Below are 22,733 nucleotides of genomic sequence, written 5' to 3' on the forward strand. Positions count from 1 at the left end.
AAATAAAATAGATAAATGTTTGGCCAGACTAACTAGAAATAGAAAAGCAAAATCTCTAGTAACCTCAATTAGAAATGATAAAGGGGAAATAACAAGACATGCCACAGAGATACAAGAGATTATTTCTGAATACTATCAGAAACTCTGTGCCCAGAAATTTGACAACGTGAAGAAAATGGATCAATATTTGGAATCACACCCTCTCCCTAGACTTAGCCAGGAAGAAATAGAGCTCCTGAACAGACCAATTTCAAGCACTGAGATCAAAGAAACAACTAAAAAGCTTCCAGCAAAAAATATGCCCTGGTCCGGATGGCTTCACACCAGAATTCTATCAAAACTTCAAAGAAGAGCATATTTTCATCCTGCAGAAATTATTCCAAGAAACTGAGGAGGAAGGAATCTTCCCCTATGAAGCAAACATCACCCTCATACCAAAACCAGGAAAAGACACAACTAAAAAGGAGAACTTCAGACCAATTTCACTAATGAATATAGATGCAAAAATTCCCAACAAAATCCTAGCCAACAGATTACAGCTTATCATCAGAAAAGTCATACATCATGATCAAGTAGGTTTCATCACTGGGATGTAAGGCTGGTCTAACATACACAAATCTGTAAGTGTTATTCACTGTATCAACAGAAGCAAAAACAAAGCCCATACAATCCTCTCAATAGATGTAGAAAAAGCATTCGATAAAATCCAGCATGCTTTTCTATTTAGAATACTGAGGAGTACAGGCATAGGTGGCACATTTCTTAAACTGATTGAAGCTATCTATGACAAACCCACAGCTAATATTTTACTGAATGGAGTTAAACTGAAAGCTTTTCCACTTAGAACTGGAACCAGACAAGGTTGTCCTATATTGCGACTACTATTCCACATAGTGCTGGAAGTTCTAACCAATACAGTTAGGCAAGAGAAGGAAATAAAGGGCATCCAAATGGGAGCAAAAGAGGTCAAACTCTCCCTCTTTGCTGATGATAAGATCTTATGCTTACAGAACCGCAAAGATTCAACCACAAGACTCCTGTAAGTCATCAAAAAATACAGTAATGTCTCAGGATACAAAATCAGTGTCCACAAGTCAGTAGCCTTTGTATACGCCAATAACAGCCCAGATGAGAGGCTAAGAAAGGATGCAAGTCCCTTCACCATAGCCTCAAAGAAAATAAAATACCTAGGAATATACCTTTAAAAAGAGGTGAAGTACCTCTGTAAAGAAAATTATGAAACCATAAGAAAAGAAATAGCAGAGGATATGAACAAATGGAAGAATATACCATGCTCATTGCTGGGAAGAATCAACATTGTTAAAATGTCTATACTTCCCAAAGCAATATACTGATTCAATGCCATCCCTATTAACATCATACTTTCAAGACTTGGAATGAATAATTCTTCGTTTTCTATGGAACTAGAAAAAACCCAGATAGCTAAGGCAGTTCTTAGTAACAAAAACAAAGCTGGGAGCATTAGCATACCACACTTTAGGCTGTACTACAAGGCCATAGTGGTCAAAACAGCATGGTACTGGCACAAAAATTGAGACATAGACATTTGGAATCAAATAGAAAACCAGGAAATGAAACTAACATCTTACAGTCACCTAATCTTCAAAAAACCAAGCAACAACATACACTGGGGGAATCCCTATTTAATGAATGGTGCTGGGAGAACTGGATATCCACATACAAAACACTGAAACTGGACCTGCAACTTTCTCCACTCACAAAAATTGATTTGAGATGGATAAAAGACCTAAATTAAAGGCGTGAAATGATAAAAAATCCTCAAAGAAAGCGTAGGAAAAACACCTGATGATATCATCCTGGGAAAAGACTTTATGAGGAAGACTTCCATGGCAATTGCAACAACAACAAAAACAAACAGATGAGACTTAATTAAACTGAAAAGCTTCTGTACTGCTAAGGAGACAAAAACCAAAGCAAATAGACAACCTACACACTGGGAAAGGATATTTGCATATTTTGAATCAGACAAAAGCTTGATAACTAGGATCTATAGAGAACTCAAATTAATCCACATGAAAAAAGGCAACAATCCCATATATCAATGGGCAAGAAAGATGAATAGAACCTTCTCTAAAGAAGACAGATGAATGGGTAGCAAACATATGAAAAAATGCTCATTGTCCCTAATTATTAGAAAAATGCAAATCAAAACCACCCTGAGATATCATCTAACCCTGGTGAGAATGGCCCACATCACAAAATCTCAAAATTGCAGATACTGGCGTGGATGTGGAGAGAAAGGGATCATTACTTTTACACTGCTGGTAGGACTGCAAACTAATACAACATTTTTGGAAGGAAGTATGGAGAACCCTCAAAGAACTCAAGCTAGACCTCCCATTCGATCTTGCAATCCCATTACTGGGCATCTACCCAGAAGGAAAAAAAATTTCTTTTACCATAAGGACACCTGCACTAGACTGTTTATTGAAGCTCAATTTACAGTCACCAAAATGTGGAAATAGTCTAAATGCCCACCAATCCAGGAACGGATTAACAAGCTGTAGTATATGTATACCCTGGAATACTATTCAGCCATTAAAAAATATGGAGACTGGACGGCAGAGCAAGATGGCGGAGGAGATGCATCTCTGGATCAACTCTCCTCCTGGTTTCAGGTGAGAGTGAGGGGGCTGGATCTTTCCCTGCGTGAGTGTTGGCAGAGACAGGCAAAGCAGGGTGTGCAGCAAAAAGGTGGATTGCTGGACTGGAATTGTAGACCAGAACCACAGTATCTGCCAAAGAAAACTCGGCATCAGCCGAGGCGCCAACTGCTGCAGCTGATGGCCTGAGGCAGCAGCAACCAACTCCTCCCCCACGGAGGACTACTATTCACAATTCCTGGGGAGTTTGGGTGTTTTGTAGAGAGTGTGGCGACGTGTGGACTCCTGAGCGGAATTTGGCAACCAGAAAGGGGAGTGGTTTGGACCCCATTTGGAGCATCAGGGGTCTAGGCAACCAGACAGAATTTTTTTTTTTTCGAGACACAGCCTCAAGCTGTCCCCCTGGGTAGAGTGCCATGGCATCACAGCTGATAGCAACCTCCAACTCCTGGGCTCAAGCGAGTCTCCTGCCTCCGCCTCCCAAGTAGCTGGGACTACAGGTGCCTGCCACAACGCCCAGCTATTTTTTGGTTGCAGCTGTCATTGTTGTTTGGTGGGCCCAGGCTGGATTTGAACCCGCCACCTTAGGTGTACGTGACTGGCGCCTTAGCCACTTGAGCCACAGGCACCAAGCCAGCCAGACAGAAAATTGAGGGGAAAGGATCCCGCTTAGGAAACAGACACACTTTATAATTTTAGAAAAGTCTTTGTGGTGTTGCGCTGAAGCAGTGAGCAACAATGGCAACCAACCCCTCCCCTATGGAGACTGAAAAAGTCTTTTGTGCTGGGTGCTGAATCCGCAGGCATCAGAGGCAACCAGGCCCTTCTTCACGGAGACTGACTGAAAGTCTGTGATGAGGCACACAGTGGCTGGTCCCAGCAGCAAACCATCCCCTTCCCCATGGAAGATTACAATTTCCAGTTTGAGGGGAAACTAGGAGTTGAGTGGAAAATCTGGTGAAGCGTGGACACCTATGCTGAATTTGGAGGGCAGATAGGGGTGCCATCTGGAACAGGACAGCCGAGGCTGGGCAGCCAGTCAGGAAGAAGACATACTGTGAAACTTCAAAAATGGCATCTCCATAGCACCTCTTCCTACCAGCCAGGTGCGGCAAGATGAATCTCACCTGCAGGCAGTCATCCTGCACCTGAAGCTGGTTCAGGACACCCCACACTTCACGGGAACTGTTGTAGGGAGAATTTGTGCAACCCGTCAGCAAAAAGTCCTTTTTTTTTTTTTTTTAAATCCATGGGACCAATATTCCCGCAGAGTCTAAGTGCCAAACGGGTAACAAATCAGTGTAAACCAAGAACCAGGTATAAGCTGGGAAACCACTCATGGTGCCACCTGCTGTCTAGAAAGTATATTGCAACATAAATATATTCCCACTAAAGTTGATCCCTGCGTCATACATATAGTTGTATGTTTGCATATATACATAAGAATAATATTTTTCTTAGTGGTGCCCCCTTTTTTTTCTTTTTATTTTTTCATCTTTTTCTTGTAGGAGTTATTGTTAAGTTTTTAAAATTTTTTTATATTATTAATAATACTATTTTTCCTTTTTTCTTCTCTCTTCCTCTCCCCTTCTTATTCTTTTTCACCCAAGACCCCAAAGAGGAAGACAAATGGCAAGCAAAAATGATCATTCTCTCAGAGAGCTCTGGGATAATTCGGAGAAAACTAATATTCACCTTATAGGGTTCCTTGAAGGTGACGAAGTTGCTTCACAAAACACAGAGGCTCTTCTTCATGAAATTATGCAAGAGAACTTTCCAGATATGCCAAGAGATTCTGAGATTCAGATATCAGACAGATTCAGAACCTCAGCACAACTCAACTCAAACAAGACTTCCCCCAGGCACATCATAATTAACTTCACTAAAGTTAATATAAAAGAGAAAATTCTGAAAGCAGCTAGACGTAAGAAAACCATAACCTACAAGGGGAAGAATATTAGAATGACTCCAGATCTCTCTGCTTAAACCTTTAAGGCTAGAAGAGGATGGTCATTGACTTTTAATCTCCTAAAACAAAATAACTTTCAACCCAGGATCCTGTATCCAGCTAAACTGAGTTTCATCTATGATGGAGAAATTAAATATTTTAATGACATTCACATGTTGAAGAAATTGGCCATAACTAAACCAGCTCTCCAGGATATTCTCAGACCTATCTTCCACAATGACCAGTGCAATCCTCCACCACAAAAGTAAACTCACTCAGAAACTTTTGATCAAATTCCAACTTCCATAGTGGTGAAAGGATTAAAAATGTCCACTGGACTTTTGAAAAATTCAATATTTTCAATCAATGTGAATGGCTGAACTTGTCCTCTAAAGAGGCACAGGCTAGCTGACTGAATACAAAAACTCAGGCCAGATATCTGCTGCATACAAGAATCTCATCTTACCTTCAAAGATAAGCATAGACTCAGGGTGAAGGAATGGTCTTCTATATTCCAGGAAAATGGAAAGCAGAAAAAAGCAGGTGTTGCAATTTCATTCACAGATACAACAGGCTTTAAGCCAACAAAAGTAAGCAAGGATAAGGGTAGTCACTTTATATTTGTTAAGGGTAATACTCAATATGATAAGATTTCAATTATTAATATTTATGCACCCAACCAGAATGCATCTCAATTTATAAGAGATACTCTGATAGGCATGAGCAACTTGATTTCTCCCAGCTCCATTATAGTTGGAAATTTTAATACTCCTTTGGCAATGCTGGATAGATCCTCCAACAAGAAGCTTAGCTAAAAATTTTTAGATTTAAACTTAACCATTCAGCATTTGGATTTAACGGACATCTATAGAACATTTCATCCTAACAAAACTGAATACACATTTTTGTCATCAGCCCATGGAACATACTCCAAAATAGATCACATCTTAGGTCATAAGTCTAACTTCAGCAAATTTAAAAGAATAGAAATTATTCCATGAATCTTCTCAGACCATTATGGAATAAACATTGAACTCAGTAACAACAGGAATCTGCAGACTCATACAAAAACATGGAAGCTAAATAACCTTATGCTGAATGATAGGTGAGTCAGAGACAAGATCAAGAAGGAAATTACCAAATTTTTGGAACAAAACGATAATGAAGACAATAGTTACCAGAACCTCTGGGATACTGCAAAGGCAGTCGTAAGAGGGAAATTTATAGCACTGGAAGCCTTCTTCAAGAAAACAGAAAGAGAGTAAGTTAACAACGTAATAGGACATCTCAAGCAACTGGAAAAGGAAGAACACTCCAATCCCAAACCCAGCAGAAGAAAAGAAATAGCCAAAATTAGAGCAGAATTACATAAAATTGAAAACAAAAGGATTATGCAATAGATCAAAAAATCAAAAAGTTGGTTTTTTGAAAAGGTCAATAAAATAGATAAACCTTTGGCCAACCTAACCAAGAAAAAAAGAGTAAAATCTCTAAATTCATCAATCAGAAATGGTAAAGACAAAATAACAACAGATCACTCAGATATTCAAAAAATCCTTTATGAATATTACAAGAAAATTTATTCTCAGAAATACGAAAATCTAAAGGAAATAGACCAATTTTATGAGGAGGACACACCCCCCCTCCTCCCAGGCAATAGAAGCAACATCAAAAATACACTACTGGAACCTCATAAAACTAAAAAGCTTCTGCACAGCCAAGAACACAGTAAGTAAAGCAAGCAGACAGCCCTCAGAATGGGAGAAGATAATTGCTGGTTATGTCTCCGACAAAGGTTTAATAACCAGAATCCACAGAGAACTCAAAAGTATTAGCAAGAAGAGAACAAGTGATCCCCTCTCAGGGTGGGCAAGGGACCTGAAGAGAGACTTCTCTGAAGAAGACAGGTGCACGGCCTACAGACATATGAAAAATGCTCATCATCCTTAATCATCAGAGAAATGCAAATCAAAACGACTTTGAGATATCATCTAACTCCAGTAAAATTAGCCCGTATCGTAAAATCCCAAAACCAGAGATGCTGGTGTGGATGTGGAGAAAAGGAAACACTTTTACACTGCTGGTGGGAATGCAAACTAATATATTCCTTTTGGAAATATATCTGGAGAACACTTAGAGAACTAAAAATAGACCTGCCATTTGATCCTATAATTCCTCTACTAGGTATATATGCAGAATACCAAAAATCACACTACAACAAAGATACTTGTACCAGAATGTTATTGCAGCCCAATTCATAATTGCTAGGTCATGGAAGAATCCCAAGTGTCCATCGACACGTGAATGGATTAATAAATTGTGGTATATGTACACCATGGAATACTATGCAGCCCTTAAGAAAGATGGAGACTTTACCTCCTTCATGTTTACATGGATGGAGCTGGAACATATTCTTCTTAACAAAGTATCTCAAGAATGGAAGAAAAAGTATCTGATGTACTCAGCCCTACTATGAAACTAATTTATAGCTTTCTATAACCCAATTATAGCCCAAGAATATAGGAAAAGGGGAGAGAGAGGGGAGGGGTGAGGGGAGGATGGGTGGAGGGAGGGAGATTGGTAGGATCACACCTATGGTTCATCTTATAAGGGTACATGTGAATCTTTCTAAATGTAGAATATAAATGTCTTAACACAATAAGAAAATGACATGAAGGCCATGTTAACCAGTTTGATGAAAATAATTCAAATTGTATATAAAACAGCACACTGTACCCCATGACAGTATTAATGTACATAGCTATGATTTAATAAATAAATAAGAAATATGGAGACTTGGGCAACACCTGTAGCTCAAAGGAGTAGGGCACCATCCCCATATGCCACAGGTGAGGTGGTGGGTTCAAACCCAGTCCAGGCCAAAAACTACATAAAAGAAAAAATGGAGGCTTTACATCCTTTGTATTAACCTGGATGGAAGTGGAACACATTCCTAGTAAAGCATCACAAGAATGGGGAAGCATAAATCCTATGTACTCAATTTTGATATGAGGACAACTAATGACCTAATCCACGGTGGTGGTGAGGGAAGGGGAGAGCAGAGATGGAGAGAAGGAGGAAGGGTGGTTGGGGGAAAGGAAGAGCAGAGAGGGAAGGAGGGAGGGGGTCGGGGTCTCGGTGTGTGACACTCCTTTTAGGGGCAGGACACAATTATAAGAGAGACTTTACCTAACATATGCAATCTGGTTTCTTTCTTTCTTTCTTTCTTTCTTTCTTTCTTTCTTTCTTTTTTTTTTTTTTTTTTTTTTTTGGTTGGTTTGCAGTTTTTGGCCTGGGCTGGTTTTGAACCCACCACCTCTGGCATATGAAGCTGGCGCCCTACACCTTTGAGGTGTAGGTGCCACCTGTAAACTGGTTTCTTGTACCCTCAATGAATCCACAACAATAAAAACAATTTTTAAAAAATTTTAAAAAATACAAACAAATGGAAGAATAAACCAGGCTCAGGTCTGGGAAGAATCAACATTGTTAAAATACAGATTTAATAAAATTGCCATTAAAATATCAACATCATAATTTGAAGAACATGAAAAAATAGTTCTTTATTTTAAATAGAACCAGAAAAAAACCCATATAGCCAAGGCAATTCTTAGTAATAGTAACGAAGCTAGAGATTTCACTCTACCAGACTTCAGGCTATATTACCAGTCCACAGTGATCAAAACAGCATGGTATTGGCACAAAAATAGAGACACAGACATATGGAATAGAATAGAAAACCAAGGGATGAAACCAGTCCCTTACTGCAACTAATGTTAAATAAACCAAACAAAAACAATAGGAAAAGAATCCCTAATCAATAAATGGTTCTGGGAGAACTGGATAACCACATGTAGAAGACTGAAAGTTGGCCCACACCTTTTACCACTTAGAAAAATTGACTCAAGATGGATAAAAGATTTAAATCTAAGAAACAAAATGATAAAAATCCTTGAAGAAAGTGTGGTTAAATCTCTTTATGGTGTCAGCCTGGGGAAAGAGTCTATGAAGAAGACTTCATTGGAGATTGCAACAACAAAAATAAACAAATGGGACTTAATTAAACTGAAAATCTTCTGCACAACTAAGGACACACAATTAAAGAGAATAGATGACCTTCAGAATGGGAAAAGATATTTTCTTGTTATGAATCTGACAAAGGGTTGTTAATTAGAATTTATAGAGAACTCAAATTAATCAACAACAACAAAAAAAAGACCAAACAATCTCATCTAACTTTGGGCAAGAGATTTGAACAGACCCTTCTCTGAAGAAGACAGACAAATGGCCACAAATATATGAAAAAGGGCACATCATCCCTAATCATCATAGAAATGCAAATCAAAACCACCCTGAGATATCACCTACCCCAGAGAGAATAGTCCACATGACAAAGTCCCAAAGCTGCAGATGCTGACGGCAATGTGGAGAGAAAGGAACACTCTTATATATTTGGTGGGATGAAAAACTAATACAGCTTCTATGGAAAGAAGTATAGAGAATCCTCAAAGTCATCAAAGTAGAAATTCCATTTTATCCTGCATTCCCATGACTAGGCATCTACCCAGATTTAAAAAAAAAAAATCATTTTACCATAAGGATATTTGCACTAGATTGTTTATCACAGATCAATTTACAATCATCAAGATGTGGTAACAACCCCAGTGCTGATGAACTTATAAACTGTAGCATGTGTATACCATGAAATATACTACTCAGCCACAAAAAGATAGAGACTTTATATATTTTGTTTTAGCCTGAATAGAGTTGGAGAACATTATCTTGAATAAAGTATTATGAGAATGGAAAAGCAAGTATCCAGTGTACTTAACACTAATATGAAGCCAGTAGATCAACTAGTATAAACCCACACAAGAGATAAGCTCAGTTTAATTCAAGTTGGGGGAGGGACAAAAGAGGGAAGGAGGAGAGCAGAAGAGGGATCAGTGTGCTCCTACGTAAGAGGCCCAGATGGGTGGGGGACACTGATATAACAGTGGCCTTACCTAACAAAGACAATCATTATAACCTAACCATTTGTACTCATATTAATCTGAAATAAAAATAAATATATAAATAAATTTACTGTTCTGATGGAACAGAGCCCAGCACAGGTTTCTATGTTATCACTTTAGACTCCTACATATGTAGTAATTTCTACTTAGTAACACAAAGTTCTGTGCAAAAATTCACTGCAAAACTCTGAGCTCTCCCTCCAACTCTAACTCAGCTGTCCCTTTCCAGTTTTTCCATCACTCCTTTGTTTCCTAGCATAATTGCCCACACCAATAGCTATAAGAGAAGTCACATCCTTTGGGGTTCAGGGGGTAGGAAATGAGGGAAGGCTTCACAAAGAAGATTTCATTTACCTTGGTCCCTGAATAGTATTTAGAAATGGAGGAAAAAATATTCCAAAATAAAAAGAGTATAAACAAATGCATGAATAGCAAAGTATCCATGAGCAAAGACTGTGGGATCATTTGGGGGTTGAAATCATAGGTCCACTAGATGTGCCATCCTGGACACTTTATTTAACATCTTTGAATTTCAGTTTAAACTATTAAAAACTGGGATGATAGTGTCCCTGTCTCTGGGTGTTGTGAGGATTGAATGAAGTCATATAAAATACCACCGTCAATCAAGAAAAACAATCACCACAGAAGTTGTAAGCATGATCCATTTTTAGCAAACACTAGTAGTTAACTTTGCTATTGTTGGTGGATTTTGGAGAGAAGTTTGAAAATGTATATTGAGATCATACCAAGGTAGAACTTTAAATATTAGGAGAATGTTGAGGGAAAAAATAGATTGGGGTGAACAAAGTCAAAGCTTGTATATAGAGGAGAAAAGAAAAAGGAGGGAGATGGGGAGGGGAGATAGGAAGGAAAGGGAGAGAGTTCAGGAAAGAGGGGGGACAGAGGGAGAGAAGAGAGTGGGGGTTGCTACAGGAAATGGGAAAAATTAGACAAGTTATTTATAATTCCTTTATAACTCATTTATTTTATTTTTTTAATTTTTATTTATTTATTTATTTATTTATTTGCAGTTTCTGGCTTGGGCTGGGTTTGAACTTGCCACCTCCGGCATATGGGGCCAGCACTCTACCCTTTTGAGCCACATGAGCCACACAACTCATTAATTTTATTTTTTTTTTTTTTTTTTTTTTTTTTTTTTTTGCAGTTGGCCAGAGCAGGGTTTGAACCTGCCACCTCCAGTATATGGAGCTGGTGCCCTACTTTTTGAGCCACAGGTGCCACCCTTGTTAATATTTAATTTCTTGTCTAGCAACCCACTTTACACTGTGAGCTTCATATGAAAATGGATCATCTCTATTTTCACCACTCTATAGCCAGAGACTTTCTCAATGCCTGGAACCTAGTAAACACTTAATATATTTTTGTTGAATGAGTAGTAATTATGAATTATGGCCATAAGGAAAGGATGAGCAAAAGAAAGGATTCTAAGAATTCAGGTATAGATAACTGTGAGGCTACAGAAGATCAGAAGTGCAGAAAAAATAATGAGTTTAAATTTTGGCCTTAGAACTTGAGAAACCTATAATGCACGCCAGTGTTCACATTTAGCAATATTCATGTGTAGCTTCATTTCAGAGAAGCGGGGGGGTCTGGAGGTAGATTCTTGACACTCATTAGCATACAAGTTTCAGTTGTGACCATGGGACAATGGGAGGTTCTTAAAGTGGAGACACGCCGGAAGTGACCCAAGTCAGAAGCGAGCAGAGGAAAGAAGAGAGTACTTGAGAATCAGTTGCAGTTAGAAGTAGAACAAAAGGAAGCTCTGCAGAGAAAATAAGAGTATTGAAAATATGAGAAGACACAGAAGAGAAGGTTCTCAGGAAGAGAAAGGAAGATACCAAGGAAGAAGTAGCCAGCATTATGATGAGCCACATTCCAGCTACTCATGGTAAGACTAGATCAATGCCTAATTAGACAATCAAATAATTTATTTGATGGGCTTGAGATGGGTGGGTTTTAAGGGATGATGGGGCACAAAAGAGATCAATAAGGTAATTATATTGGTTGAACCAGAACTCCAACTACTTTGTGACCCTACGTAGGTTCACTGTGTTCAATCTTTAAATGGGAACAAGTAAAATAATAGCAATTACCTCGGTTTATAAATAAGTGTATGTAAAACTGCTTAGCAAAGTACCTACACTTGGCCACCACTGAAAATTTTAGCCGAGTAGCCATGAAAATGTAGAAAATAGCACTGAAAACTAATTTTTTGGTTGGGGTTTGCAAGATTTAAAAATGCATTCCAGAATGAACTGGATGAGACTTTTATTTTGGTTATAGCTAGCGTTGAAAACAAATAATGAGTAATTTTAAGCTTAACTGCAGAGACATCAAACTTTGACTCAGTGAGGATTGACCATTCCGGAATGTTACAGAGCGCTAAACCGTTAAACAGTTCTCTGCCAGTCATGCGCAGTATGTTTGTGAACCGTTTCCCAAGCCCCGCCTCTTTTCCGTTAGCCTAAGGCTCTCGTAGGTATCGCGTTTTCTCATTTGTCTTCCCGGGCTTTGGCTCCGCCTCCGTACAACAAAGCCTTCTCCGTAATTGAACCCTTTCCATAAGGTTTGTCTTGGAGTGTGTCCTGGGAAAATTAGATTATATTGGTTTTAAGTATCCTGTTTACCAAGGCAAACTTATTTCTTTTAAACTAAGTTAGTAAATATCAAACAAGTAGATAAATAAGGCGGGTGGGAGGGACCAGTGGGAACTAGAGAAAAGTGTGACTTAAGTTTGGAGCATCGGAGGGCTTTTAACAACGGACCGAGCTACTTCCGGGAGAGAGTGGGGGGGGTAGAAAATTCTGTACGTTTGGCGGGTTTCGGTCTTTTCCTAAACATCTGATCATTCCGCAGGCGAAGCAGCCGGTCACGTCACGACATAGTGACTGCTCCACTGGCGGAACACGCCGCTGCGGGTTCCCCAATGGCCGCGGCTGTGGTGAGTGCTTCAGGGGCGGCAAGGCGGCTGAGCGCCAGAGCTCCGGCGGCTGAGGGGAGGGACGCTGGGGCGGGCTTGCTGCTGATCATGTGGGTAGGAGGCAAATCAGGGCCTGGCTTGCCCGGCAGCGGGGTGGAGCCCACACTGCTGCACATGCCTCGCTGAAACCGCCCCCCAGCAGCAGCGATAGCTTTGGGTACCAGAAAAGACCGTGAAGTGGAGGTGTGGTGTTTGTGGAATTCAGTCTCTCCTATTTCGTTTTGTCCCTCCCGAAAAACCATTTTTGATCACCAGAGGTTGGCGATTCATTGTTCTTAATTCAAATAATAGACCGGGACCGATAAATGGGGGAGAAGGTAATTATTTCTCAGTCCTCTTGCTCGATTCTCAACTTGCTTGTTTTCGGTTTTACAATTCTTTTACAAACACCTGTGACTATTCGGGTACTGTGAGAAAGTTTCCTAAGTGGAATTGCCTACTCTTGCAAGTGGTTGAACTTCTTTCATATTATTCCTTTATTTTTAACGTTCTACAACTTTGGGGTTTCGTCGCAACTTCTGGCTTGAAAAGAAAATAGGGCACTTTCCTAGCTTATTCAATGTCAGTTTTCTCTGCCATTCCCTCTTTTTTAAGGTCTAGGTGGATTTTTTTTATTAAGGTGAATATTAGTAAAATACAAGTTCGAAAGTATTTAGCTACTTTTTTCAATCTTCTGTGTGAAAGATTGCAAAAAAATTCTTTGAGATGATTATGTCCTAAAGACATGTACCTAAAAATAGTGAAAATTTTTAAAAATGTAAATTTTTGAGCCCTAAGCCTTAAAATGTCCAAATTTGTATGGAAGAATGTGGACTGTATAGAGAGCTCCATAGTAGTTGAAATAAATCAAATTCTGTTGGGGGTTTTGTGCATGTGAGGGGTTGTAATCTACACGTCTGAAATTTTTCTTGTAGGATTTTAAAACTTATGTAGATCAGGCATGTAGAGCCGCTGAGGAATTTGTCAATATTTACTATGAGACAATGGATAAAAGAAGACGGGTGAGTGTTACAGAGTTTACTGCTCTTTTAAAAATACTAGTTCTTGTTTTGAGCCATCCATTCATCTAACTTGCATAAGTGATAACTGTGGACTTGTTCTTTAAAAGCAAATTGCTTAGGGAAAGATTGGTATGGTGTTAGTGGGAGTATGAGCTCTGGAGTCCCTGCCCCAGTTTCCCTTTCCCTAATTCCTTGACCTGGGTCAACGTGCTAACTTCTCTTAACCTTATTTTATTTTTAGGATGGTAACTAAGAATTAATTTAAATACTACATGAAGTCCAGCATACATTTACTTAAATATTTAAATATATTACCTTTTCTTAGTCCCGTCAGTTAATCAAAATGGTTAAAGTAGTAGTATTACTAATGAAGGGTTCAGTCATGATAGAGAATGTTTCCTCATTTTCTCCTTTTATTTCTTACATTTATAGATAATTTCTAATTAAGGCTCACAACTACAGTTCGCATTCACAAAGAAGATCCACATTAGCTTGGATCTTTTAGTCTTCAGTGGACCAATATCTCACATTATAAGCCTTATTTCCTAAGTAACTACTTTGGTATGTTGTCAAGCAGGTTTTTCTAGGTCTCTCATTAGCATAAGACTGTTTTTGAGAACTGCCGTTACCTTGCAAGCGTACCCCATCTCTAAAAACCTAGTTTTTAAGGCAGAAGTTCCTTGTACTGGTGTTTGATGACTGGGACAAAAGGATGTTTATCATGCCTTATTGTTTTCAAAAATAAACTAGCAAATGAAGGCAATGTAGTTCATTACCAGAGACAAGATAAGATATGTGTCGGCCTTTTAATCTAAATTAAATTTCAGAATTAAGCAAATAGTGTGTCCTGTGGTCCCAACGAGTTAACTATTGAACATTTGCCTCATTTGGGCCTTAACTTAATTGATTTAAAAATACTCTGCTTTAGCAAGTATTCGTATTCTTTTGAACTAAGTATGCTAATAGAATAGTGGGGAAAGGAAATAATTCTTCTCAATACATGCAAGTATTAAATGATTCACATGTGTATAACCACAAAGATTAAAGTGTACAGGTAGAGATTGATTGACAGCTTTATTAATTCTCAGAATTAGAAAAGGAAGAGAGATTAAAGTGGATTGTGGCTGCCATGTGCTTGCAACTTGTGATCGTTTCATTTATTTTAATACAGAAAACAAGGCTTTAAAACCTCAATTTGGATGCTGGGTTTTCTCATTGTGGCTCAAGTAAAATATGAAAAATATTTTATGGCCTAGTTTATGAAGAGTAGGATAATAATCTGTTTAAGGCCAAGATTATAAGACAGATACTTTGTTCACATTGATTTCCACTGGAGAGAGGGATGAAGGGGAGTGGAGATGGAGGTAGAACCATCAAAGTGTTCATATGCCATCTGTAATCTTTTAATTCATTTCTATAAAATGCTTACCTACAAGCAAAATGCTTTCCCTTTTTAAAATTTTTCTTTCTTTTTAGGCACTAACCAGGCTGTATCTGGAGAAGGCCACTTTAATATGGAATGGAAATGTTGTTACAGGGCTGGATGCCCTATCTAATTTTTTTGAGATGTTGCCTTCCAGTGAGTTCCAGGTCAATATGTTAGATTGCCAACCAGTTCATGGTAAGATCATGGTCTTTCACGGTATTTCTTTTATTTTCTTTTAGTAAGCACTGAGCTTTTACATTAAAAGTAGCAAGCAACTTACAGTGGTAGAAATACTTAGTTGAGCAAGTTATGAAAAATTCAACTGTCCAGTCAAAGTTTTGGTCTTCCTATAGATCAGCAGTTCTCAACCTATGGGTCTTGACCCCTTTTTAACAATGAAAATACATTGCGGCATTAGGAAGGTTGAGAACCACTGCTATAGATGCTTCTCACTCCAAAGAACCACTAGTAGGTTTTGATGGATTGTGTGATTATGATTTATTAAAATTGGTATGAGAAATTGAGACTAAATGTGATTTTTGTTAATGGAGAGTAAATATTATCTATTTTACCTATTTTCTGTGATTAGTGAGTTTCAGTATCATACAGCCTATTAAAATTTCACAGAAATTTAGTCTGTTATATGAAAGGATAACTTTCGGCAAGACAGGATTTGGTTAAAAATAGATTGATGCTTCCATGACTTGGAAGAGGTGGGAGAGGGGAGAGGAGGAGTGAGGCCAGGAGGAGGGAGGGTATTTGGTGGGACCTCACCTACTGTACATAATGCAAGGGTACATGTCAGAACTATTAAGATTAGAGTATAAATGTCTTAACCCAAAGAAGTGAAGTGAAGGTTATGTTAACCAGTTTGATGTAAGCATTCCAAATTGTACATAATATCAGTATGTTGTACCCCATAAATGCATTAATGTGCACAATTATGATTTAATAAAAATAAATTTAAAAAATAGGTTGGTGCAGTTTGTAATATTAACCTCTAGGTGGGGCCCTAAGTGTCTTAAGTTGTGGTTTAGGGCAATTTTTTTCCTTTATAGTTCCAAGAACCATAACTTAAGAAACAAAACACAAATACATTCTGTTAGAAACCCAATGAAATTACATACACGAATCAAATGGTCCTATGCTAGATATAAGGTCTTCTTTTGAAACTTTAGAGTACTCCACATACTTCTGGACTGAAAGTAGTTTTAGTGTCTTTTGAGTATTTAGTTTTCTGGCTTTGGATGTGCATACTTAATATTGTGCTCAAGGTAAAGGAAGCTTATGAACTTTTTTTTAGCATTAGTTCATAGGCAATGTATAGTAAGCCTGAAAATCTCCTTATTTAAAGATAGAAGCTGACCTGTCCTCTTTTTGTTTGTGAATAAAGAGCAAGCTACCCAGGCGCAGACTACAGTTCTTGTTGTGACCAGTGGAACAGTGAAGTTTGATGGAAATAAACAACACTTCTTCAACCAGAACTTCCTGCTGACTGCTCAATCCAGTCCTACCAATACTGTGTGGAAGATTGCAAGTGATTGCTTCCGTTTTCAAGATTGGGCTAGTAATTAAGGGAAGGAGTCCATTCTCCTTTCATCCATTAGTTCCAGCAGCAAAAATTTATGTGAAATTCATTCATGTTATTGTAGAAGCATTCTAAACTAGTATGTGATAAGATAAAATTAATTTCTTTAATTTTTTTTTTTTTATTCCTGGCAGCACCTTTTCTAGTAGCTGCCAGTTTGAATCATTGCCCTTAAAAGCTTTAATTGCTAGGTTTTTACATGCCTTATATACATTCCAGTAATGGCATTCTTAAAATAATATCAAATACATGATTTTGGTACTAACATTCTCACTGTGAAACCAGCCTATCACAAAAATAAAATCCTTTTATGATTCTGTCTATGAGATATTAGCACAACATAGTTGTGAAAAGAAGTGGCGTTTTCTTGGTTATCAGGTTAATTTTGTAGTTTTTGAAAAAACTTGTCTGTTTTCAGTTAACACTGGTAATGCAGTTTTAATATACGGCTTTTTCAAATCAATGCAAACAGTACAAATTTAGATTTTTGTAACTACTCTGACATATTGGACTTACATATAGAGATGTCTAGTAGTCTTTTGTCATATTAAATTTTTTAAGTTGCATGTTTTCTTAATGACATAAATGAAATCACATATAAGTATAAAATACTCTCAGTTGATACCTGAATATTAGGTACATTTGGTGGCTTAAAAGCAAATCTTTGTAAAAAGATTTTTTTTTGGCAGCTCTTTGTCTATAAATGTAGGTACTGAATGATTGTAGAACTAATAGCTTTAATGGGAGAATTGGAAATAAGACATACAGAAATCTAAGGTTGAGGCCAGATGGTAAATTTTGGGTACTTTCTACCTCCTAAAAATGTAGCTTATTTTCAGGATTTAAACCACTTAAGTTAATAGGTATCCTTGTCAAACGATCATGAGTATCACTTTTGTTCTAAGAATTATTTTTTAAGATCGTTCCACTTGACCTCATGTTTATCACCAATGTTTGTCCAATTTATTCAAGAACTTATGGGGGTAAAATGTCAGCAATAAACCTAACCTTATAACAGGGTCTAACACAGAAGTTGGAAACAAAGCCATTGCTCTCTCTTTGTGATACCCTTAACTTCAAGTCTTCCATGTGAACTTTTAGGCCTAAAGTCTTCTATTTTTCACTACCCCACCCAAAAAAAATAAGTGTTTTTTCCCCTGTGTTTTGTATTGTCAACTTCAGTATGTTTTCCTTAATTTTTTAGATTAATTATTTATTTTATGATTTGTTCTTCCATAAGGCATTGAGCAAGTAGATCTGTTTTAAAACATCTTCCTACTATGTGGCTAAGTCACTGTCTTTTTAAAGAGAAAATGGAAAACAGCACATCTTCCTGATGAACTTAACAAACTGGTGCATTTTATGTCTCAACTTCTAAAGAGAAGAAAATAAGCTTTACTTTCTACTTAAACTTTTAATATCTTTTCCATTTTTTAAGGTTCTTAAGCTAGATAAGCCAGTTTTATTTTTATACTGCAACCAAAATTAATGTTTCTTACCACTTAATTTTAACACCAATAATTCATTATGTTGCCCCAAACTATATTTCTGATATAGTAACACAATAGAATTAGAATAAGATAAAGGGGTAGAACTGAAATTTAAACCACACTTTCTTATAGCACTGATCAAAACTTACACATTATATTCCACTAAGAGTGAGCTTACTCTTTATTAGGATTGGTTTTCTAAAATCACAGCTTTATCCAAAACAATCAGAATGCCCAAATACCACCCTTCCCATTGTGGAGAACAATCCCAAGTAAAAACTGCATATGACTAGCAATAATTGAATGGGTATTATATTGAATGATTATGCTTTGTTCACAATTGTGTGTTTTAAGATTTGTATGTGAATTTCTTCTTCCAAACTCTATAATTTCTAAATGGCTGGAACTACTCTTATATGGACTAGACTGTATTTTTGACATGCTCATATTTTTATAACTTAAAAGAATAAAATTTGCCTTGTGACAAGTTTTCTCAAACTCTTTTTATGGTCTCTTGATTTTTGTTTTTAAGGATTCAGAACAGGTATTTTTTCTTTACAATATTAAGTTTTTAAAATTAAAACACATTAGAATATTGAAAATAATGGTTGACAACTTAGACTTTTTTTGTCCTTTCTGTAGCCTACTGTATTTTCCCCCTTTTCCTAGCAGGTATTCACATTCCCGAAGTCACTTGGTTGAGGTAGCAGGGAAGTTGGTGAGAAGTTACAAGAAAATAAGAAGAGATAATAGCCTTTAAAATCAAAATATATTTAATCTTCAAAGATGCACATATTTTAACATCCCTGAAGCTGATATGCATCTTAAATTGATGCCATATCATAGTTTAATTACCCTTTTTCCATTTCTCAGTGGTATATAAAATAATGACAGATCTTATAAACAATGGCATTTTTGATGAAATACAGTAGTAAGTTTTGCCTAGATAAGAAATAGGAAGGGCAGCACCTGTGGCTCAAAGGAGTAGGGCCCTGGCCCCATATGCTGGGAGTGACAGGTTCAAACCCAGCTCTGACCAAAAAAAATAAATAGGAAATCTATTAAACTTTTAATGTCTTTTCCATTTTTTAATGTCCTTAAGCTAGATATGCCAGTTTTGTTTTTACATTGCAACCAAAATTAATGTTTCTTACCACTTAATTTTAAAACCAATAATTCATTGTATTACCTGAAGGCATTAGTGAAAGTAAAAGGTTGTAAGCTTCAGAGACTAGTAAATCATGACTCACACTCTGTCACCATGTTGTTTGTATTTCATGACTATCCCACATGACTAGAAGAGCCACAGACTTCATGTGTATACATCAGTGAATTTGAGTCATAACATTTTCCTAGTTTGGGGAAGTTACCTAGTAATGTATGGTGTATCTAAAACAATAGTTTCAGTAAGGTTAAAGGATAACCACAGTGAGAAAAGAGCAAGAAGTTAAATAAATCTAAGACAGTACTGTGAGTTCTTTTTTTCTGAAAGTTCGCTGGCTTAGTGCCTGAAATTAGGAAATTTGGTACAGGGGATTTCATTTGCTCATTATTGTAATACAGTTAGTTTTATATTGGGTGGTAAGGATAAACATGCTTTATCCTTTCTACTGCATGTGCTTTAACATAACCACACATATTTTAGGGAAAAAAACTGTAGGGCGTATTAGACTTCTTGATTTTACAGTTGGTTCTATGCAATAAAGTCAGTTCATCAATACACTTGTTACCAAACTGCTATATTCTACGAATGTACTTGCCCTTCAAATGCAGGGCAAATGCATTTTGCCAAATGCAGCTTTCTGTACAAAATAGTTCTTGGCGACTCTTAGTCTGACTTTCTAGAGAAACACTAAAGGTAGACTATTGTTGAAGTAAAGTGTCACATGGAAGGTCTTAGGGTATGGCATAAATCTGGGATAAGGTATCTGCAGCCTTTAGATAGGTGACTTTCAAAATTTTACTGTGATCGAAAGAAGTATATTTAACATCACATCCCAGTATACAGATGCATAAATAAACCAATAAAAGATACATACAAAATAAAACTCAAGCTTACCTTATAGTGTGCTCTTAACATTTTCTGTTTCATTCTATTAACTGTTTTTTTTTTTTTTAGAGTCTCACTTTGTTGCCCTTGGTAGAGTGTAATGGCATCATAGGTCACAGCAACCTCAAACTTGGGCTCAAGTAATTCTCTTGCCTCAGCCTCCCAAATGGCTGGAACTACAGGCGCCCCCCCCACAACGCCCAGCTATTTTTAGAGACAAGGTCTCGCTATAGCCCAGGCTGGTCTAGAACCTGTGAGGTCAGGCAATCCACCTGCCTTGGCCTCCCAGAGTGCTAGGATTACAGGCATGAGCTGCTGCGCCTGGCCATTCTATGAACTTTTTGAAAATGCTAGCCATAATCTACTCAATTGATTTTTGCAATGAGTAACTTGAAAAACACAAAAATAGACCAAGTGTATTTTCACAGTCACTTTCTAGTAATGGTATAGGGCTAGTTTCCAAAAAGTAGTGCCCTATGTCAGTAATGTCACCCTGACTGAGAAGTGATCAAAAACTTCTTTCTCATCTCAGGCTTGTCATATTCATTGAGGGCCATGAAGTGCAACACTGCCTCCCATTCCTTGGCTCACACCAGAAGTTCAGAGCTAAGAAAGCAAATGTTTAGGTTAAGCTTTAGGCAGAATCTTGGAGTAAGGATGAACAGCAATGAAAAGGAGTTGAAACAGAGGGGGCTGCCCAATTTCAGACATTCAAGCAAAGAACTAAGAAAGCATTCCAGGAGATTAACTTTTGGACATGGTTTGACATTATATAAGCTGTATTTTTATAAATTTTAAGTCAATTACATGTATTTTCTCCCTTTCCTCCCTCCTTGAACACCACAGATATCTGCATATCAACTCCTTTGATTTGACAAGTTATAATGGTCTCCAAGATGCCAGTCCTGGTCCCAGACCCAAAGAAGTCTTGTATTCTAAGGCCATTCTGCCACTGAAGTGTTCTGTGTCAATTCACTTACACTGGGACCCTGTCTTGAACTGTTGAATGGAGATACTACTGTGTTTCCCCGGAAATAAGACCTACCCAAAAAATAAGCCCTAGCAGGATTGCTATGCATTTGTTAAATATAAGCCCTATCCCAATAATAAGACCTAGTGATGGGTGTGGCTATCATTTCGGCACTGAGAGGAAGACATCCCCTGAAAATAAGCCCTAATGTGTCTTCTTGAGAAGAAATAAATATAAGACAGTGTCTTTTTTTCGCAGAAACACGGTATTTGCCTTATTTGCCACACCAGGTGGTTCTGAGGATCAAATAAAACAACAAACAGTAAAATATTTGGAAAGTGCCATATGTTGCACAAATACAATGGTTCTAGTTTTTGGCTTGGTGATTATCTTTCTCCCTTCCCTAAATTCTGTTTCTTTTAGGGAAAAATCAATTGAGGGTGACTGTTGTCTACAATGAGGCACTCATCTAAACCTTGGTACTGGACTTTACAAGACTTTTTATTCCAGCTCCACAAAACATCTAAGACTAGATGGATAGAAATGACTCTCTTACTGTAAAAGAAAAAAAAATCATGGTCTGAAGTGTGCAATGATAGCAATTTGCAAATATATTTTTGAGAAGTCTTTCTGTAACCAGAAAAAAAAGAGAAAAACCTAACACTCATTCGAATTCACTTGCTCAAGGGCAGGCAATCAGCGGGAGAAGCCTGCAACCCTTACCAACCCAGGTTCCAAGGTCTGCCTTGGAGCCATGAGCCTGAGGTGGCCAAAATGTTCTTTGCTTTCCTGATCCTTTTGTGTGGTTTCTGAAAGAGGCTCTGGGAATAATTTCTCTAATATGCCCATTTATCTGTAGCACTCAGGATTCCATGAGTGGTCATTGGCTTTGCCTCCTGCTGGGGAGAAGGGGTAAGGGGTGGGACAAAAAAGAAATTAACTGGAGGAGTGGTGAGAGGGTAGGTAGGAACACTTGGGGAGATACTCCTTTCCAAACAACTGGAAATGAAAGGGGAAAAAGAAGGAGGAGAGAAACCAGAAAAAAAACAGCCCCCACCCAAGTAATTTGTGATAACTCTAGGAAGAAAGCCTTGGTGGTTAAGGAAGACATCGCATCTGAGAATAAGAACTACAGCTAAAACATATATACTACAAATGCCTAAGAGGCCAGTGGCGAAATTAGGAACTAAGGGGCCTCCATGCCCCTTCCTCCCAATCTTCTGGGCCCTATTTTGATATACCATGTTTCCCCGAAAATAACACTGTCTTATATATATTTTTCTCAAGAAGACACACTAGGGCTTATTTTCAGGGGATATCTTCCTCTCTGCGCTGAAAAGCATGGCATGGCTATGCAGATACACTATCACTAGTTTTTATTATCAGGGTAGGACTTATATTTAACAAATGCCTAGAAATCCTGCTAGGGCTTATTTTGGGGGTAGGTCTTATTATCGAGGAAACACGGTACTTCCCAAGGCTTCACCATAGTGTAGACTCTAGACATATCTTCCCCCCCCCAAAATCCTTTTTTGCTATCCCATCCAAACTCTTTTGCCCTACGAGTATTTCCTTAGGCCCCAATCTCTACATTGATTG

The 22,733-nt window shown here is 37.8% G+C and overlaps 1 protein-coding gene across 1 annotated transcript; it reads left to right on the forward strand.

The window, feature by feature from the left end:
- Positions 1 to 12,391: 12,391 nt before the first annotated feature.
- NXT2 (nuclear transport factor 2 like export factor 2) lies at positions 12,392 to 16,939 on the forward strand. The gene is made up of 4 exons (XM_023519071.1): positions 12,392 to 12,570; positions 13,524 to 13,610; positions 15,087 to 15,231; positions 16,430 to 16,939. The coding sequence occupies exons 1-4, from the start codon at positions 12,556 to 12,558 to the stop codon at positions 16,609 to 16,611; spliced, it is 429 nt and encodes a 142-aa protein (XP_023374839.1). The 5' UTR covers positions 12,392 to 12,555; the 3' UTR covers positions 16,612 to 16,939.
- Positions 16,940 to 22,733: the final 5,794 nt, after the last annotated feature.

Source organism: Otolemur garnettii, unplaced genomic scaffold (assembly GCF_000181295.1).
Source record: "Otolemur garnettii isolate 467f Iridium unplaced genomic scaffold, OtoGar3 scaffold00155, whole genome shotgun sequence".
Taxonomy (NCBI): Eukaryota; Metazoa; Chordata; class Mammalia; order Primates; family Galagidae; genus Otolemur; species Otolemur garnettii.

Coding starts and splice junctions, on each gene's coding strand:
- NXT2 (XM_023519071.1), top strand. Junction 13,611..15,086: donor CAATGGATAAAAGAAGACGG/GTGAGTGTTACA, acceptor CTTTCTTTTTAG/GCACTAACCAGGCTGTATCT. Junction 15,232..16,429: donor AGATTGCCAACCAGTTCATG/GTAAGATCATGG, acceptor TTGTGAATAAAG/AGCAAGCTACCCAGGCGCAG.